Consider the following 19,936-nt stretch of genomic DNA (forward strand, 5'->3'; position numbering starts at 1 on the left):
AACTCGTTCCGTTCCCTGTGTCTTTGTTTCTATTGCATTCTATCTCATCCTATCAAATTCTGTTATGCGATATTTGAGAATCACTGTCAATACCGTCGTTCTCTTTTCTTATATGGGTTTTTTTTGTCCTTCGAGTTTTGGTTTGATTAGAGTTTGAAGTTGATAAGCACAAAAATGGATTAAAATGAAAATGAGGAGTGAAGGTAGAAAGTAATGAAGCACAATAAATTACGATGGCCCCATGTTGTCTAAGCAATGGTGGTTGCAAGCAGCAGGGCATCGTACTACTGTTATTATTTTTCCCATTAATTTCCCCTTTCAGCTCTCCAAATTAATTATCCTCTTAAATTATTTAATAGTCCAAGAAAATAAAATAAAAAAAGAATTATATAAAAAGAGTGTAAAATATGGTATATTTTGAACAGAAGGGAGATTTGGTTGAAGTGAAAGGGATTGTATAGTCAATATCCAAAACTGAGTGCTTTCAACACATCCCAGACTCCTAAATTATACCCAAAAAAATTATGAACAATTTTCCAAATATGTCACTCCTTTTTTCTAATTTTTAATATTAGATTTGATGGATTTCAGCTCCATTTTCCTTTTTTTTCCCTATGTTTTTTCTCAATTTTATCCAACAATGTTATCCATATATTCTTTTTCATTAAAAAAAAAATCTTTTAAATTCACCGAACATCTTTTTAGGAAGTAGGTGAGTAAGAACAAAACAAACCGAAAGAATGCCCTTTCCACTTGTAAAAATGATTTCAATTCTTAGAAGCTAAGAGAGAGTAAGTAACATAACCATGTCACAAAAGATGCAAGGAATGTTGGAAGTCATCCGAACCCTTATCTGAATATTGGATATTAGTAGTTTCGTCCGGTGGAGAACAAAATATTTCTGATCAATAAGGTCTAAAAAAAATTAAAAATAACAATTTAATAATATTAAAAAGGTTTAGAAAGTAAGTTAAAAATAAATAAATGAAAAGAAAAATAATTATTTGAGTGAAGTTAATTAATAAATTAAGATTTAAGGATTAGGGAAAGATCCGTTTACTATTGACGGAGGTGGCGGTGGGTCAGATGACGTCGTCATCTGTGTGTTTAAAAAATGGTTCAGATGCCAATTTGTCGTGTTCTGTGTTTTGACGGAACGCTCTCTGAATTTGTTTTTTACTGCCTTTTTCTTTTTCCACCGCTCATCATTTATCCCCTACTCCCCTACCCACTCTACACTTATTATTATTATTATTATTATTATTTTAATTTTATTTAATTATATTTCTCACTCTTATTTTAATATAAGATTTAAATCAATTATAATATATATATAACTGGATTTTAGAATTATTATAAGAAGACAAAAATACCTTAAAATGTTGAAATGACATAGTGGAAATTATAATGTTTTTTTTATAGATTAAATTTTAAATAATGATATTCAGACCGGGAGATGCACGTAGTTACTGTCACACTCACTGTTGGCGGCTCTTTTTACTAAATGACTGTGGTAAATTCTCATTTTGGTCTAGTGAACCATTTGTCCATGGAATGACTGCCTACTACTACTACCTCTGTATAGACGCATCACTTAGGGATTGTTTTTGTTATACCAAGAAATTATTCTCGAATTGAGTTTAAATACATACTTAATGGTCGATCTTCAGGTATTGTGGTCTCTATCATAGTCAACATCACAATATCTAACTAGATTGTAGTATTTGTTTTTTTTTTTTTTTTTTTTANTCGATTATACCCTTAACATATCTTAGGATTTATTGAGCCGCACCTAAATGAGGTTTCTTTGGACTTGGCATGTACTCATTAGTGATACCAATGACATTTTTAAAGCCCTTTGATTGGTGCATGTAGATCTTCCGATCCAAATCTTCGTGCAATAAATTATTATTCATACCCATCTTCCATAATTTTCAACTTTTACTTGTTGAAAGCACTAATGAGATCATTGTCTAGTCCATATTGTTGAGAAACCCCTCAAACACTAGTTCACAAAATCTTACTCTATCACCTTTTGCGAGGCCGAGTTTTTTTGTACTTCTTCATAAGTCTCTAACTCTTTTAACTCCATCTTCTAAATTAGCTTCATTAGCATACTTTTGGATTGCTTTTTATAGTCTAATTTGTTGAGGTATCATTTCCTTTTCACTAGGTTTGCTTGGTTGAGTCACTTCTCGCTCACCAATATCAATGCTATTTAAATCTTCAGACACTTCAACACTTAACCAAATGTGTGCAGTTTTCTCGACCATCTCATATGGTATAATTTCTTCAATGTTATTTGAGTATGGTAAGACTTTCTTCTCTGGCGACAACCACACTTTCACTACACCACTTTGATCGCCAGTCATGTGGTTTGAGTTTCTTGAATCAGTGATCCAATCATTCTAATAATCTGTATGCTCTCCTATCATTGTCATGAGCACTAACTCATCTTTATACAGCAATAACGAAACTTTTGTATTCTGGTCGCATCCCGTGGATGATGATCATCTTCATTTGAGCTTCTCTGATGATAGACTCTGAATCTAGTTCAGTAATCTTCCAACAGATCAACTTAATCATGTGGAAGTATTGAGTAATCATCATGTCGTTTTGTGAGATTGATAACAACTCGTTCTCCAAAAGTTAGCATCATATTGTTCTTTTTTGAGAAAAATGTCACGACATGCTTTTTTCGATATCTTATCATATCAAATTTGTTCAAACATCTCTTCTTCTACTATGGTTTTCAAAGAAAACATTACTTTGTCTGCTTTCATTCTCCATTTGCGCAAGGTGCCATTAGCATCCTCTTCTAGCGGCAAAGTTTCGCTTTCACCAACGACCTCTCAAAGATCTTGTCCTTATAGATATGACATTATGCATGTTGCCCACCTATTATAGTTGTTGCTATTGAGTTTCTTGGTTCCTCCAATGACCTGAAGATCACCATCATGTTGGCCGTACATTAGTAGTACCAAACAAGCTAGTTTTCAACACATAACTCACAGAGTCACCGACTACTCACAACACAAAAAAACTTAGTCACTAATAATCTTAAGAAATCATTTTTTGATGTGGAAGATCAATTAGAACTACAACCATAAAACATATTACGATTTTAAAGAGATTTAACAAACTATACCAACCTTGCTTTGATTGTTTTACCGTAGAAACAAAAAGACTTATTCATAGAATATCTAAATATTTATTCCTAAAACATCAAAATACCTAAAATACTTAGGTATCTTTATTTATAAAAAAAATAATTAGATATTGTTAAGGATATTTAGTACTAAATTATAGCTTACCATATATATTATATTTAATATTTTATTATAGACAAATAACTAAACATTTGACTTTTAACTGTATTTCTATTTATTATTATTTTCATCTCCTTGTAATTCATTTGAGTACTTATATAGTTATTAGATTTGAGCGTAGTACGTTAGTAATGATATTTTAATTTAAAATTTTAAAATATTCTTGAAATACTCTTTAAATTAAAACAAAAAAAAATATACGTATGAAGTTTCAAAATAATATTAATATCCTTATCTATGATAACAAAAAAAAAATATATATTTATCTATACTTGAAAGATGATTTATAAATAATAGTGTTATTATTACTAATAAAAATTGTTAAACGTATTTATAAATAGCAAATTGTTTTTTTCTAATACATAATTACCCATTTACCTCATTAAACTATAAAACTAAAATATTCTAAGCCATGGACTCTCCACTTTCACGCGCTTTATCCTCGTAGCAATCGGCCACGACCACGCGCCGCTGCACATTCTTATACGAGTAGCAGCGCGTGATGAGTACATAGACGCACATATTGGCAGCCGAAACGGCAGCCAACAGCCAGTAAAACTTGTCGAGGCGGCTGCTGTTCAAGTCCTTGCCGAACCAGCTCTTACCGGTCCGGCGGGTGATGTTGTCGACCGCCGTGATCAGCAGGCTGCTCAGAAAACTTCCGGCCCCAATTACGCTCAGGTAAAACGCAATGCCGAGGCTCCTCATTGAATCAGGGACTTGATCGTAAAAGTACTCTTGGAGGCCGACGATGGCGAAGCCGTCGCCGATTCCGACGATGAGGAACTGTGGGGCCAACCAGAACACCGACATTGTTTGGGAGGCGGTTTTGGGATTCTCCGCCGCCACGTGGAGCCTCTTTTTCTCAACCACGGCGGCTGTGATCATTGTAGCGATTACGAACAGCATTCCGATGCCGATTCTTTGAAGGATGTTGATGCCTCTCTCGTTGCCGGTGGCTCGCCGGAGTAAGGGTACGAGGAGCTTGTCGTAAATGGTGAGAGAGATGATCATTCCGACGGCGGCCAGGCAGAAGATGGTGGTCGGCGGGAGGGTTAAGCCGTCGCTGATTTTCCGATTCAAATTGGCGGCTTGTTTGATGAAGAACGTTGAGGTTTGGCCTACGGCGACTCCGAACGGCAGAGTGGCCAACCATATGGGTATCATGTTCAATATTAGCTTCATCTCCTCCACCTTCGTCACCGTCGCTAGCCGCCATGGACTTTCCTTCTCCGCCGGTGCTCCACTTTCTTCATAAATCGCTGCTTTGTCTAGAAACCTGAATTCCAAAGTTTTAATTTTTATTATTTGGAAATGTATTTAGGAGAATAAAAATGGGGTCGGTCACCTAACCAAATCGACTACAACAAGTTACTAACTTACGTAACTCACCCGCTAATTTATATAACCGAACAAGTTACTAATAACCTTAGTATAATTGTTAGTAAACGTAGTAGAACAAATTACTGAATTGTTAGTAGATTTAGCAGTAGAATTGGCCCTAGTCGCCAAATTGTGGACTAAGTTTTATGTTTTAACTACGAAGATGGTTACCTGTTCTTAACGTAAAGTGAAAGTTTACCAAATTAGTGTTTTAACGAGTACGATTGTCAAATTACTGAAAAGAAAGTTTAGGAAACTAGTTCGTTCTTCTTACACTGTATGTTCTTTTCAATACAACAACAAATTTTTTACTTGTTTATTTTTTTTATTTTGACATATTTCGATCGAGGGTCACATCCAACATGATAGGTTAAGTTAAGTATCTAAAAGATTTATCCCCTCGAATTGTTCATTTATTTATTTTTTTATTTTTAGTTGTTTCGACGTATTTCTTTTCACTTGGAAAGATGGTAAAGTTCATACTTACTTGAGCTTGTGGGTGTGGTACAAGAACCTCCCATGAGCGTTATTGGCCGTCTTAGGAACTTCATGCAATAAAATGGGATTCGATGGGTAAGGAAGCTTTCTCTTCCGAATGGCTGCCACAAGAACCTGCAACAAGGGCGTCAACGGACTTCCAGATGGTCGTCGGTACCGATAAAACGGTCGTCCGATGACAAAAATGACTATAGAAACCGCCATCACCGCTGTAAGAATCAAATCTCCAGCTCCCCAACCGATATGATCCTGTACATAAACAATAACGGTAACGCCAAACAACAATCCAGAACAAAGGCCGAAGTTCCACCAATTGAAGTATGACATTTTTTTCTTTCGTTCTTCTGGATGATCGTCGTCGAATTGATCGGCTCCAAAGCTCTCGAGCGACGGCTTGTGGCCGCCAGTTCCTATGGAGATCAAGTAAATAGCAAGGAAGAAGATGATCTCATGGATCTTCCTTGGTTGTGTGCAGTCGTGATCATTGCTTTCACACGATTTTAAACTCGGAACCGTGGCCGACATGGTTAATAGAATCAAACCCTGTGGAGAAAATATTTAACCTTGAATTACTGTTTACCATAGGAATCATATTCGACATTGATTAAACATAATTTGATATTGACATTAGAGACAAGAAAAGAACGAACCAAGACGTAGAGAACGGAAGAGAGGAGGACGGTAGCGTAGCGGCCGAAGTACGCGTCGGCGAGAAAGCCACCGAGGAGCGGCATCAAAGTGGTGACGCCGGTCCAGTAATTGACACTCCTGGCCGCCGTCTTCAGCTCTTGATCAAGAACTTTGGTCAAATAAATGATCAAACTTGTGGCGATCCCAAAATAACTCAGCCGCTCACCAAACTCAATGGCTGCAAATCCCAAAAGTTTTCAAAACAAAAGAAAGTTTGATCATTTATGTCAAATAATTGGGAAATTCATTACCTATGATGAACAGAGAGGCTTTCCAAGCACCGGTGGAAGCTCTTAGAGGAACCCTCCCTTTGTAATCAACTGAAGAATCAGCAACCCATTTCTCATCATCACCGCCGCCGCCGCCACCGCCGCCGCCATTGACTTCTGATCTTTGCAATTCTTCTCTCTCGGCCAAGCTTTTCATCATCCCAAAAAAACCCAACACGAAATTTGGTTTCTTTTTCAAAAGCTATCCGCCACCAAAATCTTGGATCTTAGCTGCTCCACTTTCCACTGGTTATATAGCCCAAGATTTTGACCGTAAAACACACTTAATTTTCTTACCCTCTATGGTAAAAATGGAATAGATGACGTAGTTGAAGGTAAAAACAGGAACTTTTTGTCTTGTTTTTTCATGGTGTGGTGTGTGGTTAGTGAGGGAATAGGTTTGGTAGCCAATTTGTGTGGTGGGAAATTTGAGAAGTGGGTTAGAAGCTATACTCATTAAAGTGGAATAATGTTTATATTCCACCATACAATGAATATAATGCAATTTAAGAAAAATGATTAAGCCCTTACATTTGGTTTAATTCTTTTATTAACATGGTGGGTACCATTTGATTGGGGAAAAGAATTAGTTTAGCACGAATTGGTTGAACACGACTATCCCGAGAAAACACTCGCACACTTCATTAATAAGACCAATCGATGAGAGATAATATTTGTGGAAACACTAGCACACCTTATTAAGACCCATCGAGAAAAGATAACTATCTGTGGGAAACACTCGCACACTTTATTAAGACCAATGGAGAAGAGATTTACAAAATACTCGAGACTACAACTTTGTATTGTTTGAGATTTCTTAGGATGATGATCTAAATAGGGTGGAGGGGTATTTATAGGTAGTCAATCTATTTCTAAAATTTCTCACGTTTCTTCTAAAATGCATAAATCATTTTCTAAATCATTTTCTTAACATAAATATAATTACTCATACAATGGTCCGGCTTAACTTTATTGGGCAAGTGATGATATTTTAACACAAATCTACTCTCAATTTGCACCAACAGTTAAATGTTACGACTTGTACCAACAATTTGCACCTTCCTTTTTAGTGGTTCAATCATAAGAATTTTAAAATTAAGCGTGTTTTGTTTGGAGCAATTTTATGTTAGAAAGACGTTTTCACTCTTAAAATCGAAGAGTAAATAACATGATTTTGTCACAAGGGAATGTCAGGACCATTACATGCATAATTCATATCCAAGTCCTGATTCAAGTCATGGGTATTGATTATTACACTGTTACTTAGTTGAAATAACTTTTAATGCTCGAGCACGAACGGTATCTCCGTACTTGTACGTTATTCAACATTGAACAATACTTGAATGTAAACCCAAAAGCAAAAGGTTTGATTTGTATTGTAATTAATTTGAAATTAAGTTGCCCATTGATTTAATAATGTTGTATGGAAATCTATAATTAAAGCCCTAAGATTTGGTCTAGAGAAAAGCAAGCATATCACTATTTATCAAAGTTTAAAATATTTTAAATTAAACATGATGGATCAACCATTGTTTATTCCCACCATTCCAAAAAATAAATAAATATTGTTCCCACCCAATATAATTAATTAATTAAGAGCTGTCCCCCATGTAATTGACCAACTAAAACCAACTTTTGACCCTTAATTCTCTCTTAATTATTCTATCACATTTTTTTTTTTAAATAAATTTTAATCCATATCCAACTTCAATTTTCTATTGACGAAATCTAGTTGACACCCGCCATCATATACGAAATTAATTTATTTAGTTCATAGTTTACACGACGACAAGATATTAAGTACTATTAAAAACATACAGTCTTGTACCATTGTGGATGACTTTTCCAGACTGAACAAATGTTGTTCGAGGGGAGGATTTCTAAGGGTGCAAAAGAAGTAGAAATCATGTAACCCAAGAATTATCGGATAAGAGATGTACTATGAAAAAAGAGGAGTGGTCCTCGATAAGAGAAAAGTCTTTGTGAAGGGAATGACTAATTTTGAAAAACTCGACTTGAGAATAAAACTAGATAAGAAGAAAATCATGAGCATATGAATCAACGAAAACAGATACAGACGTTTCGGATAAAGCCAAAAATAAAGTAAAGAACCAACCGCGGAAGAAATCGATAGATATTCCTTTTGATTGTGGTCATACCACTCCGTTTAAATGGTTTCTTCTAGAAAACTTTTTTTTTTTTTTTTAAATTTTTAAATCCCCTCTCATCCATCCAATGGCTTACCCATATGACCAAATTCAGGATAGTGAGCTTCTATTGCAGTCTTTAGTGGGACATTATATGTTTGACTTTGACTTTAATTATTCTATGTATGAATGGAATGACAAATATTGGAGAAGTTAATTAGTTAACAAACGTTGACTTTATTTTCCGAAAAGAATTCGGTAAATCAGTAGTCAAACTCGAACAAAAATCGACTAATCTTACCTACATTGTATTCAATATGCGACAATAGTCATTAAAAAAGACAAAGGGACATGGATGAAACTTATGTAATCGTAAGTAAAATGGTTAAGGTTTGTTTGTCATTTTGTTGGAAAAGGAACAAAAGATGGTTACAGTAAAAGGTAAAAAAAGAAGGCAAAAGAGTGAAAGAGCAGCCAACAGAAGCAGCTTTGGTTTTGGCTTTGGTATTGGCAGTGCGTGTGAGATTCATGGAGGTCAAATCCATCATATTCTCACTAAGATTCTCTCTTCACTTTCATTTTCAATCTCATATCTCTCCCTCTCTCTGCATAATTTGATTTGGATCCCATACCTTCCAAACCAAAATTCTTCAGCTTTTCTCTAAGGAATATATTCTATTCTATATCTTTATCTCTAACCCACATGCTGTATGATATGCTAAACAGATTCCCACTAATGTTTTTCATTTGTTTCTCTCGAACCCAATAAGTAACGATCGAAAAGATCACTGATGAGTATTGATTGAGTTGAACGGACGTTTTTTTAGAAACTTTTGACTTCGTTTGATGGGATAATTCGAGAAAAAAGAATACTTTTCTATAAGTGGGTTTTTTACTAATTTGTAAAGAATTAGATTAGATTGCTGTATTTCGTATTTCACTTCAGTGTCTTATCAGTTTCTCATTCTCTTCAACATTTGAAACTGTTCTTTGATGTGCCATTCCATTATTACAACAACTTGATTTGTAATATTGAAAAACAATTGTATTGGTAGCTGAGTCAGAATCATCTTCAACGGGAGATGTTCGTAGTTTAGCAGCCTCATAAATGATTGGAGGGCGGTCTTTCTTTCTATTATTATGGTGTGTTCGATCCTTGTGGAGGGGGGAATTCGACTCCGTCTCCAAGCCCTTCTTCTCGTCCATTCCAAATTTAGAATTATAAATCTGCCCACAAAAGAGAATAATACTTTTTGGGTCTGAATCATCAGAAAAGGTTCAAAACTATCATGATTTTCTCCAGTATTACCTTAGCAAAGCAGAGAAAGAGATACCAAGTAGTCTAAACAAGATTGGTCCGTCCATGCCATATCAGTAACAATCAATCAATTTATTTGAATCGTCTTTAAATGGCGCTGGACGATCTCTGCTAAACAAAAGGAAGTTTTATTGCTTTACATCTGTTCAAACAGTACTATATCTTCAAACAGATAATAATCTTATCAATACTCCGAACATATCTATAGATCATAACAATGATCGAGGATGAGTTTAATATCAAATTTGGAACCGTGAATAGCATATTTAGATAATGGAAGCACTTTTCAAATTCTATGAATGAAACTATTGGACAAATGGATGTGTTATTGCCACGAGTGTTTAAAGGGAAGTAAAAGAGGAGACAATGCATAAGAAGATTATGAACAAGTGAAAAGGTTGAAATAGCCGCCCACCTCTGCAGAAGTCAACAAGTTATCAAAAAGCCAATGACAAAACTATTCTGCAAAACAAACTTCTCATCTAACCATACCACTATTGTAACTGTAGCACTAGTGGCGTTTTGTGATGGAACCTAAAATCCACTGAGCTGTAATCGAGTGGACACTTAGGTAAAACATGTGGAAACCAGAAGAGCGATTATGATGGTTGACCATGAAGACTTGGTCTTATTGGACTAATCAATGGGAAAGAACTATTACAAAAACGGGTCGAATATAGCTTTTCGACCAAGAAGACAGCAAGAACAAAGCATAGCATCAAATGAACCAGAACCGAAAGAAAACGAAAACAGTTATCACTTTGGTCTTATCAACAAATCTACAGCAACTGAACAATTCTAAGAAAGCTAAAAAAAACCTTACAGAAGCTAGAAAAATATTGAAGAATAGTGGTACCTGAGTATGTAAATATAGCAATGATGCCCAGGGAAAGCAATTCCATCCCTGTGGATAATGATATCTCTAACTTATCAGTCCAAGCCTGTTAAAGCTCCTATAGTGTATTTGACATTAGGTGCATGAGATATGTACGTCATTAATACTATGAATACAGGTCAACCAAAATGGATGTGAGGCTAAACGACTAAAGGTATAAAGGGACTTACTACCTACAAAATGCGACTTTTCAATCAATGCATTATGTAGCACTCAATCACAAAGATTGGCTCTATAAGACAGTCGGATTCTAAACTTCAAGAAATCAATCACAAAGACAGCCCCAGTAGTGATTGGATATGCTTGTGAGTCACAACAGAGGCAATAGCAGATGTGTAATTGCAGACAATATGCTTGGACAAAAAATAACGAAAGATGCGATTCTACTATCATCTGACAAGTACAGCTAAAATGGGCGGGTGAAGTGCTCTATCAATAATATTTTATTTTCCTGTGCAATTTTCAGGACTTCTTAATTGAAATCATCACACAGAATGCAATATAGAGACAGTTTATCGGTATTCACAGAAGGGAGAAAAAGAGAACTTTCTTTAAAGAATATGATTGAAAACAGAAACTACCATGCTCTAAATGAAGCTGACGCTAATCTAGAAGATAGACCATGAGTCTGTTCTGGGATCGCGAACTTCGCTTATGTTTCATGGTTGATTTGCGTAGTATAATCTGCCTAAATACTCGAATGATACTGGTTCTTCATGTTTTTTTTTTTTTTTTTCCTTCAATTGTAGGTTAATAATAAAAGCATTGCACCAAATAAAATTGGTTTTCCCTTTAAAATGGAAGCTAGAATTCTAAGGCTGTACGAAATTAGGAAGAGGTAGGCTAACACCCAGTATGGAAAAGAGTTTCCACCAAATTTACTTGGTGAAAGGGAACTCTAGAATAAGGGATTAGAATTTCGCTACTTTGCACACGTATACAAGTAAATTTCAGTGGGACAGAAGATGTATAAACCTTCTTAATTCAATATCAAAAAGTGCCAAAATGTATTGCAACCAATGAGCCAACCAGCAGATAAGATCACATAATTATTTGTCATATCTAGCATAATAGCAAAGACAATTCTAATAAAGCTAAAAGAACCTATAGAAGCAAGCAAATGTTTAAGAATAACGATACCTGGAGGTTTGTTTTACAGCGCCTATATTTGGCCAAAGCTATCTTCATCCCTGTTGATAATGCTATCTCCAATTTAACTGGCTAAGCACAAAGTACCTGTACAAGTATTTGACATAAAGTGCTTGAGATAGTGCGCCATTACTATTATCTCTAGAAGGCAATCGAAGGATGGCAACTCACTACAGGGTTCAAAAAAGAATACAACAATGTGTTACTCGATGCCCAATCCCTTCCCACAGCTTCTGTAATTTCATTGACATGTTGAAATTACAAAAAGAAGGCAGATTGCCTATTCCCTCAGAATTAAATTTCTTATAAAAAAAAGTTTCAAATGGGATGTGAGGTAAGAGGTATCAAAATCTGTAAGGAAAGATTAATAATGACACCAAGTAATAGCCATAGAAACTAGTGATTCAAGAAAACTATTAAATGATCTTTCCTTATCACAAAAGATGCCGCTATTTTGCGCACACATAATGGTCCAGAAGAAAGTTCTAATAAGATTACACCAAAGAATCTCTTTTCCGCCCTTGAAAGGATGCCCAAGCAGAACAGATGGTAAGAGAGCATTCAAATTGTACAAAGTGACTATGACATTGACAGTGGGATTTTACATTTGATGGCATCAATCATAAAGTTAGCACTAGCATATAATTGGATATACTTGTGAGCTGACGGAGAGCCGCATAAAGTACCAATTGCATAAACATTGCACAAGATCTGCTTATAAAACAACAAACAGAAGAATATGAAAGGATGGTAGGATGCTACCATCATCAAACAAGTGCAGCTCGAATGGATGGCTGAAGTTCTCTGTAATAATATTCATGTTACTGTGCAATACTGTGTTCCTTGGATTGAAAACACCAAAAGGAATGCAATATCAGACAAATTTCTTCCCATTCAAAAAGGAAGGAAAGAGGTTTCTTTCTTTCTTTTCTTTCCTATCTGGACCTAAGAAGCACAAACACAAACCAATTTCTAAAGAACAAGGACAAGTCCATTGGGGACATTTTCTTTTCTTTATTATTACTTCAATATATATGGAAATTTAACATAAAATACTAAACATACTCCGTTAAAAAGCATAAAATGGCAAGTACTCTAATTTAGTTTAACTTACTGAAAGCTAAGAAAAAATAAAACATAATTTAAGCGGTGAATAACCGACAACAAAGAGAAACTTACCTTTTCCTACAAAAGGTTGGCCATAAAGGGTGGAATACATAATCTGCCTTACTATTAGAGGAAGGACAAAGGACAAGTTGAAGGCCTGAAGAGTCTTCAGAAAATTTGTACTGTATAAGAACAACCTAGAAAAATATGACTAGCATTTTTCCACATGGCCTTTACCAGAATGCACCAATTTGGTTCAAGTACTGTTTGGATAGTAGCCTGGAATTTTATCATCAGTGTTAACTGTTGAGGCCTCAGAGATAAAATCAAATGAGAAATTTAATCATCCATTGCTTTGGCAATTATACTATCCTATCATTGAAGAAAGTTTGGGAAAAATGGTAATCTTCTCGGAAATAGATATGAAATAATATCTTGAAAGAGAAAGACCAGATGAATCTGAGACCATAAGAATTAGCAACTCCAAATCTTGATCATACAGATTTGTTCTTAGATCCAGTAACCAATCATTGTTTTGAGCATTCCAACTGTGGTATTCCATATCTTGGGAAAATTTTGAGCAAGAATGTTATCTGAATGCATAGATTAGGTCAAATCCACCCCAGTTGTATTATTCTTTAGGAAATCCTTGACACTTAAAAGATGAGATAGAGTTCCGAGGGCTATAGTTGGAGAAGTTAGTGTAAAATTTAGGAGTCCATCCCACCTCCTCTTTATGGATGCTGACCCCAGCCACATGGTGGAGGCGATCTTCTGAAATTTATAGAAGAAAGCACTGAATTGGATCCAGAAGAGGGAAGAACAACGACAACTAAGTGGTGGAGGTGATCATTTGAGATTTCAATATTTATTGGTCATTTGAAGTAGATGAATTCTATGAATAAGAGAATAGTTAGTTAGAGATGTGAACAACCAATTCACCTCAAGCAAAACTGCTAAAGAGAAGCAAATTTGACTAGTGGCTCCAATTCTGAAATGCCTTCTTCCTCATGAGACAGTGTAGACATACGTTGAGAAAAGCAGTCCATGACATACTGCTAATTTCCATGATACCACGAAAAGAGGATGTGTTACAGTGACCAAGCCCACAAATGTGCAAATACACACGGGCACTTGCGCGGGGCAAGTAAACACTAAACAGTATCTGATGAGAAATTTAGACAGTTGAAGTTTTAACACAAACTAAAGATAGTAGTTACACCATAACTTTAAGCTTGTTTAAACTGTGTCAAGTGAAAATATTAGGAAGAGTTAACACTCTTGATAGACTTTTGAGGAAGACGTCTTCGTTGTTTGGCCCATTCTATTGCATCTTTAGTCAGGAGGTGTAAGAAGATCTAGATCATATCCTTCGGAGCTATGACTTTGCACCTTTTGTTTAGAGTTTTTTTCTTTCAAGTGTTCGGTTTTTGGCACGCCAGACATACAGATCATAGGGAGATTCTTGAGGAGTCCTTTCTCCATCTGCCTTTTCAAGATCAAGGGAGGTTTTTGTGGTAAGCTGTGGTGTGTGCGGTGTTTTGATGTGTGGTTCTTAACAAGATTCATTGTTTCTTGTTAATCATGATATCCACAAAAATTTGTACAGTGTGCCCATTCAGGGTTGAAGCATTCTTCCATTATAAAATCTTCCACTTTTTTATGCTTTTACAAGAAGAGAATCAAACTAATAATCTGCCTACAAGCAACATGTAAATAAACATCTTTGTGACAACAAATTGTGGAGTGAATAGACAGACATAAAGAGTTAATAAGTCAGTGCATTATACAAGACATTTACAGTGGATATGCAATAAAGTATTTCTCAGCCATCTCAAAAACTAAACAAGTCCAATAGTTATGCTTAAACGAGAAGGTATTTTATACATACTTTGAAAGGCATCAAAATCAGCTAACCTTCCTATGATACATTATCAGCCTTTCCAGCTCAACTGCAGCAATTCCATAACACAATCCAGTTGAAGTTTTCTTCTTCAACCAATATGGTTGCAGTACTACAATGACTTCAGAATATGAACTCCTGGACTCAGTTCGACCGAGTTTTCATTGGTTTGAATCTGTAACTCCCATCCTGCTCCAAACTCATATCATAAACTTCCGAATATGAACCCTCGGATCGCCTTGAATCCTTGCCTTTTCCATACTGTCTATTACCATTATGCATCTGAGGACTAGGAACCCTTTGTCTTCTATCAAATCCAATTTGTCCTGAATTCAACTGCCTCTTAGAAGACTCGAGGTTTCTTCCATTTTCCCGACTCCTGAATTTACGACCATTGTTACTACTTGATGATACCATAGAACTCTTCTGATAATAATCATCTGTATCCGAGTAATCTGAATTAGCTTCTCCTTCACTCACTGACCCACTTCTCGGTTTCCGGTTAGAAGACCTCCAGTGAGTCTCAAAATCATCTACTTGAAAACTAGTTTCAATTCCATTTCCAGCTTCTGAGCCCAAGCTCGAAGATCTCTTAGAAGAATGGAGGTTTCTTCCCTTTTCCCGATTCCTGAATTTACCCTCGTATGTCTTTCCTTTTCGACCATTGCTACTTGATGGAACCAAGGAACTCCCCGTATAATAATCAGAGTAATTTGAATTAGCTTCTTCTTCACTCACTGACCCAATTCTTAATTTCCGGTTAGAAGACCTCCGGGGAGTCTTTAAATCATCTTCTTGAAAACTAGTTGCAGTTTCATTTCCATCTTCGGAATCCAAACTCGAAGAACCCTCCGACCCTGTTATACTTCTGTACGGCTTTACACTGTGAACCACACCTTTCGGGAAAAACCTAGCGGAAGGCAGTTCATCAACCGTCTCAAACAATTGAGGCCCATCTCTTTCCGTCCACAAATCGAATCCACCGGGCCTCTGAAACCTATCCGCCAAGACCTTCACCTGCTCATCGGCGCCAACAGAGAACAAATTGGGAGCCTTCTCCACAACCTCCCACGGCCTCTCCAGCTCGGACACAGCCGCCTTAAGTTCAGCCCGCTTACGCATCTCATATATCTGGCGTTCGCGACACAACCGGGCCTTGAGCAACTGCTTAGCTTTCTTAGCCTGCATCCGCTTCCACTGCCACTTCGACACTCCGCCTGGATAAGTTCTTGGACCTCCACCCATTCGAATAACCGTCGTGATCTTCGTAGCGGTCTGTATCCCATTGGGAAGGTACAAAAGGCGGTTTGAACCAGTTATGGACTGAGAGAAAGAGAATAACGGCGGTGGTCGTGGAGGGTTTGAAATTGCGAGTGAGATTGGGAAAATTGGCATTTCTTCGTCGATAATTTGAAGCCGAAGAAATCAAACGAAACGACAACTTCCAAATTGCAGAGGGCTGAATGCTGCAAAATTGTGGCGGAGGAGGAGGAGGAGGAGGAGGTGCCGAGATATTCAGTGGCGGATTGAATTTTATGGGCCGCCGGAGAATGTCAAGATCTTCAGCCGAATACTGAAAGGCCCATAACGCAAAAGCCCAATGGGCTTATACTATTTTGAGAATGATTTTGCATGAATAAAAAAAAACAATTAAAATCTCATTTCATGAAAACATAATTTCCACGTATTATTAAGAAGTAGATAGCATAAAAAAAATAAATTAATTAAAGAAAAAGAAAAAGGTTTTGAAAATCATTAATTTCAACCATGAATATATTTATATAAAATTGATGTCATAATTTAATAATAAAGTGGTCAGAAGTTAATTAAAAAAAAAAAAAAAAAAAAAAAAAAANGGAAAAGAAACATGTTGCTTGCACTATAATGGACACATTAATTATAGAATAGAATAAGGAAGCTTTGGTTGCTTAAAAAAATTATGAACAAAGGCAATATGTTTTCAATTTTCAGAACATGATCTGATATGTAGGCTGTAGATTCCACGTTGACCATTGGCAACCTCTGCCACTCCATTGCTAGCAACCACTTTGTCTATTGCTCAAAAGTCGACCCCACCTCCGTCGGCGGTCGACTTTTATAATATCGTCTTTTATAGTATGAGTTGCTTCTAAAAGTCGAGATTTCTTCATAAACTATAAGTTTTTTTAGCATGGTTTCTCATAAACCAACATAAGTTCTTTTATTAAGTCTACTGCTAATTGATATCGTCCGCTTTGATCTGTTACGTATTATCGTTAGCCTCACGGGTTTAAAACGTGTCTACTAGGGAGATATTTTCATATCCTTATAAGAAATATTCGTTTCTCTCTCTAACTAGTGTGCAATCTCACAATCCACCCCTCAGAGGCCGAGCATCCTGCTAGCACACCACCCCATGCATGTCTCTGGTACTATTTGTAACTGCCCAAGTCCAAACCCATCACTAACGAATATTTTCTCCTTTGGCCCGTTACGTATCACCTTATGATTTTAAAACGCGTATACTAGACACGTTTCTGTTAGGTTATGGAATTTGCAGCTTATTTATACCTTAGTGAACGGTAAGTTATATATGGTAAAGCTATATATGGTAGGTAGATATATATAATAGATGATTATATCTGGTAAAGCTATATATATATAGTAAGCTAAACCATATATATATATATTCAAAGCTTTGGAAATGTATTTTCTGTAATCTTGTATTCTATATACCTCAAGTCATCAATACAAAACCTTTAATCAATATTCTCCTAGCATCTTCTCTATCCTGCTTTTTGTGTTCATCTAGATCGAGTGTGTGCGTTTTTGTGCGATCCTAACAGTTTCCACATCCGTTTAAAAAATGTTTTGTTTCCCTCTCCAACAAATAAGGGATCTCAAACACATGGTTCTAGGGAAAATATCTAGTAGGTCACTTAACATATGATTACTCAAACAAACATATAATTTTGAAATTTATACGATTGAGCCACCGAAAAGAAATGTGCATCATGTTGATATAGATAGTAACTTAAATTTTTTAAGCATTTTTTTAACGTTCATACCATCAATACCTCTTATTTTTTAACGTAGTCTTAGTTAATTCATACCCCTCTCCTTACTCTGACTATTAATATGAGATGGCTACGTTGTAATTTTTAAAATTTGAATGGTTATAAATTAATGTTTAATTGTTTCAATAAAATAAAATAAATAAAAATTTTATATAATTATCACAGCTTTACATATAAACACATAAACGATCTTGTTCCCTCGACTACAAACCTAGCTGTACGTGTTTTATATTTCCAACGTCACACCACACGTGTGTGCACCCCCAAACTTTCCCGCATTTCCCCAAACGCGCCCAATTAATTTTATTAATTTAAAACAGACCCCTCCTTCCTCCCCCCACTCCCCAAAATTGGATCTAAAACCCCTATTTAATTCCAATCGCTCAAACTCTGTTAATCGCAGCTCCAAAACATATGGCTCCATTTCTCTTCCTTCTCTTCATCTTCGCCAGTGCTCTTCTCGATTCCGCCGCCGTCGCAGCCGAACCGCCGTCCGCTAGGAAGCTCGGGAACCACTGGACTGCGGCGGCTGTTTCTTTGAGTCCGTCTGAAGCGCCGCAAAGTGAAATCGAAGTATTGGAGAATCGTGAGCATCATAAGTCGAGAGATATGTCTATTGCCGGTGGGGGTGTGATATTGGGCGGACTCGCTACCACTTTTTTTGTGGCCATTATTTGTTACATTAGAGCTACCAAACGACAGAACTCAGAGGTGAGGTGAAGTGAACTTCTGAAACGACATGTCGTTAGCTGTTACTTGTAATTGTAATTATCCGTAAGTATAAGGGTCAAAGAATAAAAACAAATATTATGTAGGTACTTTTTTTATACCTAATCTGAGGCTGAATTTGAATGATAATTTGCACACAAACAAATAAGGTGTGCATTACCATTCAAATTTATAATTAAATATATATTATTCTTAATTTAATTTAAAGTAGATCTAAGTATTATTTTAGCTCTATGCTAGTTTAAAAAAAAAAATGATTTTAATTTTTAAATTTGAAGGTAACCATTTTTATATTTGAAAATTTTATTGCTGTATTATGATAAAAAAAAAAAATTGAATGATTTGATAACATCATTAGTACATGGTATGACATTTAATTTTAAATTAGATAAATACATTTTTAAATATCGAGAAAGGGACGTAGTTCATATGGTAGAGCGCTTGCTTTATGCGAGAGGTACAGGGATCGATGCCTTGCATCTCCATTTAAATGATTACGAGGTGGATGAAATATCTCTAATTTTATTAATTCAGCATTTCCCTAGCAGGTACGGGAATCGATGTCTTGCATCTTCATTCAAATATATCCTATTTTATTAATTAATTTCACATTTATTTTCTGGATAGGGTGGAGGAACGGGATTCAAACCCCATTTATGGCTTTATTATTTGCTATATTATGATAAACTTTGTTGATAATATTTTAAAATTTTCATAAATTAAAATACTAAAAAGAATCAATTCACTATTACTTAAATTTTGATTTAATTTAAATTAAATGCCTATGTGTTAGTTAATTGGAGATGTAGCTTAAATGATAGAGTGGAAAATAGATATTTTAATCTTGATTTTATTACGTGATAATTTAAAATTTTATTCTTTTCTATATATTATGATAAAATTTGATGATAATATTCTGAAATTATTCATAAAGTAAAATACTAAAAAGTATCAATTCATTATTACTTAAATTTTGATTTTAAATTAGATTAAATTTATTTTTAACTTATGTGTCACGTCAAAAGGGGATGTAGCTCAGATGGTAGAGCGCTCGCTTAGCATGCGAGAGGTACGGGGATCGATACCCCGCATCTCCATTTTTTTTTTGTATGTTAATAAAAATGAAATGTAGATAAACAAAAATTCACTTTATGTTCACAATTGTGGGCGTGCCGGAGTGGTTATCGGGCATGACTAGAAATCATGTGGGCTCTGCCCGCGCAGGTTCGAGTCCTGCCGCTCACGCTTAATTTTACTCTATTTCTCTTCTCTTTTCTTTTCTCTTTTCTTTTTTCTTTTTGTACCAGGTTAATCTGTTATTTTGTTTTTCTTATTTATTCTGTTTTTTTTTCTTTTTCTTTGTCTACCTGATTATTCTATTATTTGTTTCATTTCTGGTGCTTATGAAATTAACAAAATCGATATTAAAAAATATAAATGTTCAAATTTAAGGATTTTTAACT

General features: G+C 35.5%; 2 protein-coding genes and 2 non-coding genes across 8 annotated transcripts; 2 read left to right on the forward strand and 2 right to left on the reverse strand.

The window, feature by feature from the left end:
• Positions 1-3,638: 3,638 nt before the first annotated feature.
• Positions 3,639-6,403, reverse strand: LOC111781309 (protein NRT1/ PTR FAMILY 5.6-like). Its single transcript, XM_023661822.1, has 4 exons — positions 6,152-6,403; positions 5,861-6,078; positions 5,200-5,753; positions 3,639-4,608 (listed from the first exon to the last, which is right to left on the reverse strand). The coding sequence occupies exons 1-4, from the start codon at positions 6,327-6,329 to the stop codon at positions 3,735-3,737; spliced, it is 1,824 nt and encodes a 607-aa protein (XP_023517590.1). The 5' UTR covers positions 6,330-6,403; the 3' UTR covers positions 3,639-3,734.
• Positions 6,404-9,222: 2,819 nt separating this feature from the next.
• Positions 9,223-16,220, reverse strand: LOC111781310. 5 transcript variants are annotated; one of them, XM_023661824.1, is made up of 6 exons: positions 14,703-16,220; positions 12,441-12,520; positions 11,670-11,765; positions 10,491-10,538; positions 9,626-9,742; positions 9,223-9,543 (listed from the first exon to the last, which is right to left on the reverse strand). In XM_023661824.1, the coding sequence occupies exon 1, from the start codon at positions 16,081-16,083 to the stop codon at positions 14,833-14,835; it is 1,251 nt and encodes a 416-aa protein (XP_023517592.1). In that variant the 5' UTR covers positions 16,084-16,220; the 3' UTR covers positions 9,223-9,543; positions 9,626-9,742; positions 10,491-10,538; positions 11,670-11,765; positions 12,441-12,520; positions 14,703-14,832. The 5 variants fall into 5 exon arrangements, with proteins under 5 accessions (XP_023517592.1, XP_023517591.1, XP_023517594.1 ...); XM_023661823.1 differs by lacking the exon at positions 12,441-12,520; XM_023661826.1 differs by lacking the exon at positions 12,441-12,520 and having other exon boundaries at positions 10,491-10,587.
• Positions 16,221-19,497: 3,277 nt separating this feature from the next.
• TRNAA-AGC lies at positions 19,498-19,570 on the forward strand. The gene has a single exon. It is a non-coding gene; the product is annotated as a tRNA-Ala (tRNA).
• Positions 19,571-19,636: 66 nt separating this feature from the next.
• TRNAS-AGA lies at positions 19,637-19,718 on the forward strand. The gene has a single exon. It is a non-coding gene; the product is annotated as a tRNA-Ser (tRNA).
• The last annotated feature ends 218 nt before the right edge of the window (positions 19,719-19,936 follow it).

This window comes from Cucurbita pepo, chromosome LG19, assembly GCF_002806865.2.
Source record: "Cucurbita pepo subsp. pepo cultivar mu-cu-16 chromosome LG19, ASM280686v2, whole genome shotgun sequence".
Classification (NCBI taxonomy): domain Eukaryota; kingdom Viridiplantae; phylum Streptophyta; class Magnoliopsida; order Cucurbitales; family Cucurbitaceae; genus Cucurbita; species Cucurbita pepo.

Excerpts from the sequence above, each read along its gene's own strand:
- LOC111781309 (XM_023661822.1), bottom strand. The coding sequence starts at position 6,329 with ATGATGAAAAGCTTGGCCGAGAGAGAAGAATTGCAAAGATCAGAAGTC. Across the intron at positions 5,754-5,860 it reads CTTCCGTTCTCTACGTCTTG|GGTTTGATTCTATTAACCAT; the intron begins GTTCGTTCTTTT and ends TTTTCTCCACAG. Across the intron at positions 4,609-5,199 it reads TACCACACCCACAAGCTCAA|GTTTCTAGACAAAGCAGCGA; the intron begins GTAAGTATGAAC and ends TTTGGAATTCAG.
- LOC111781310 (XM_023661823.1), bottom strand. The coding sequence starts at position 16,083 with ATGCCAATTTTCCCAATCTCACTCGCAATTTCAAACCCTCCACGACCA.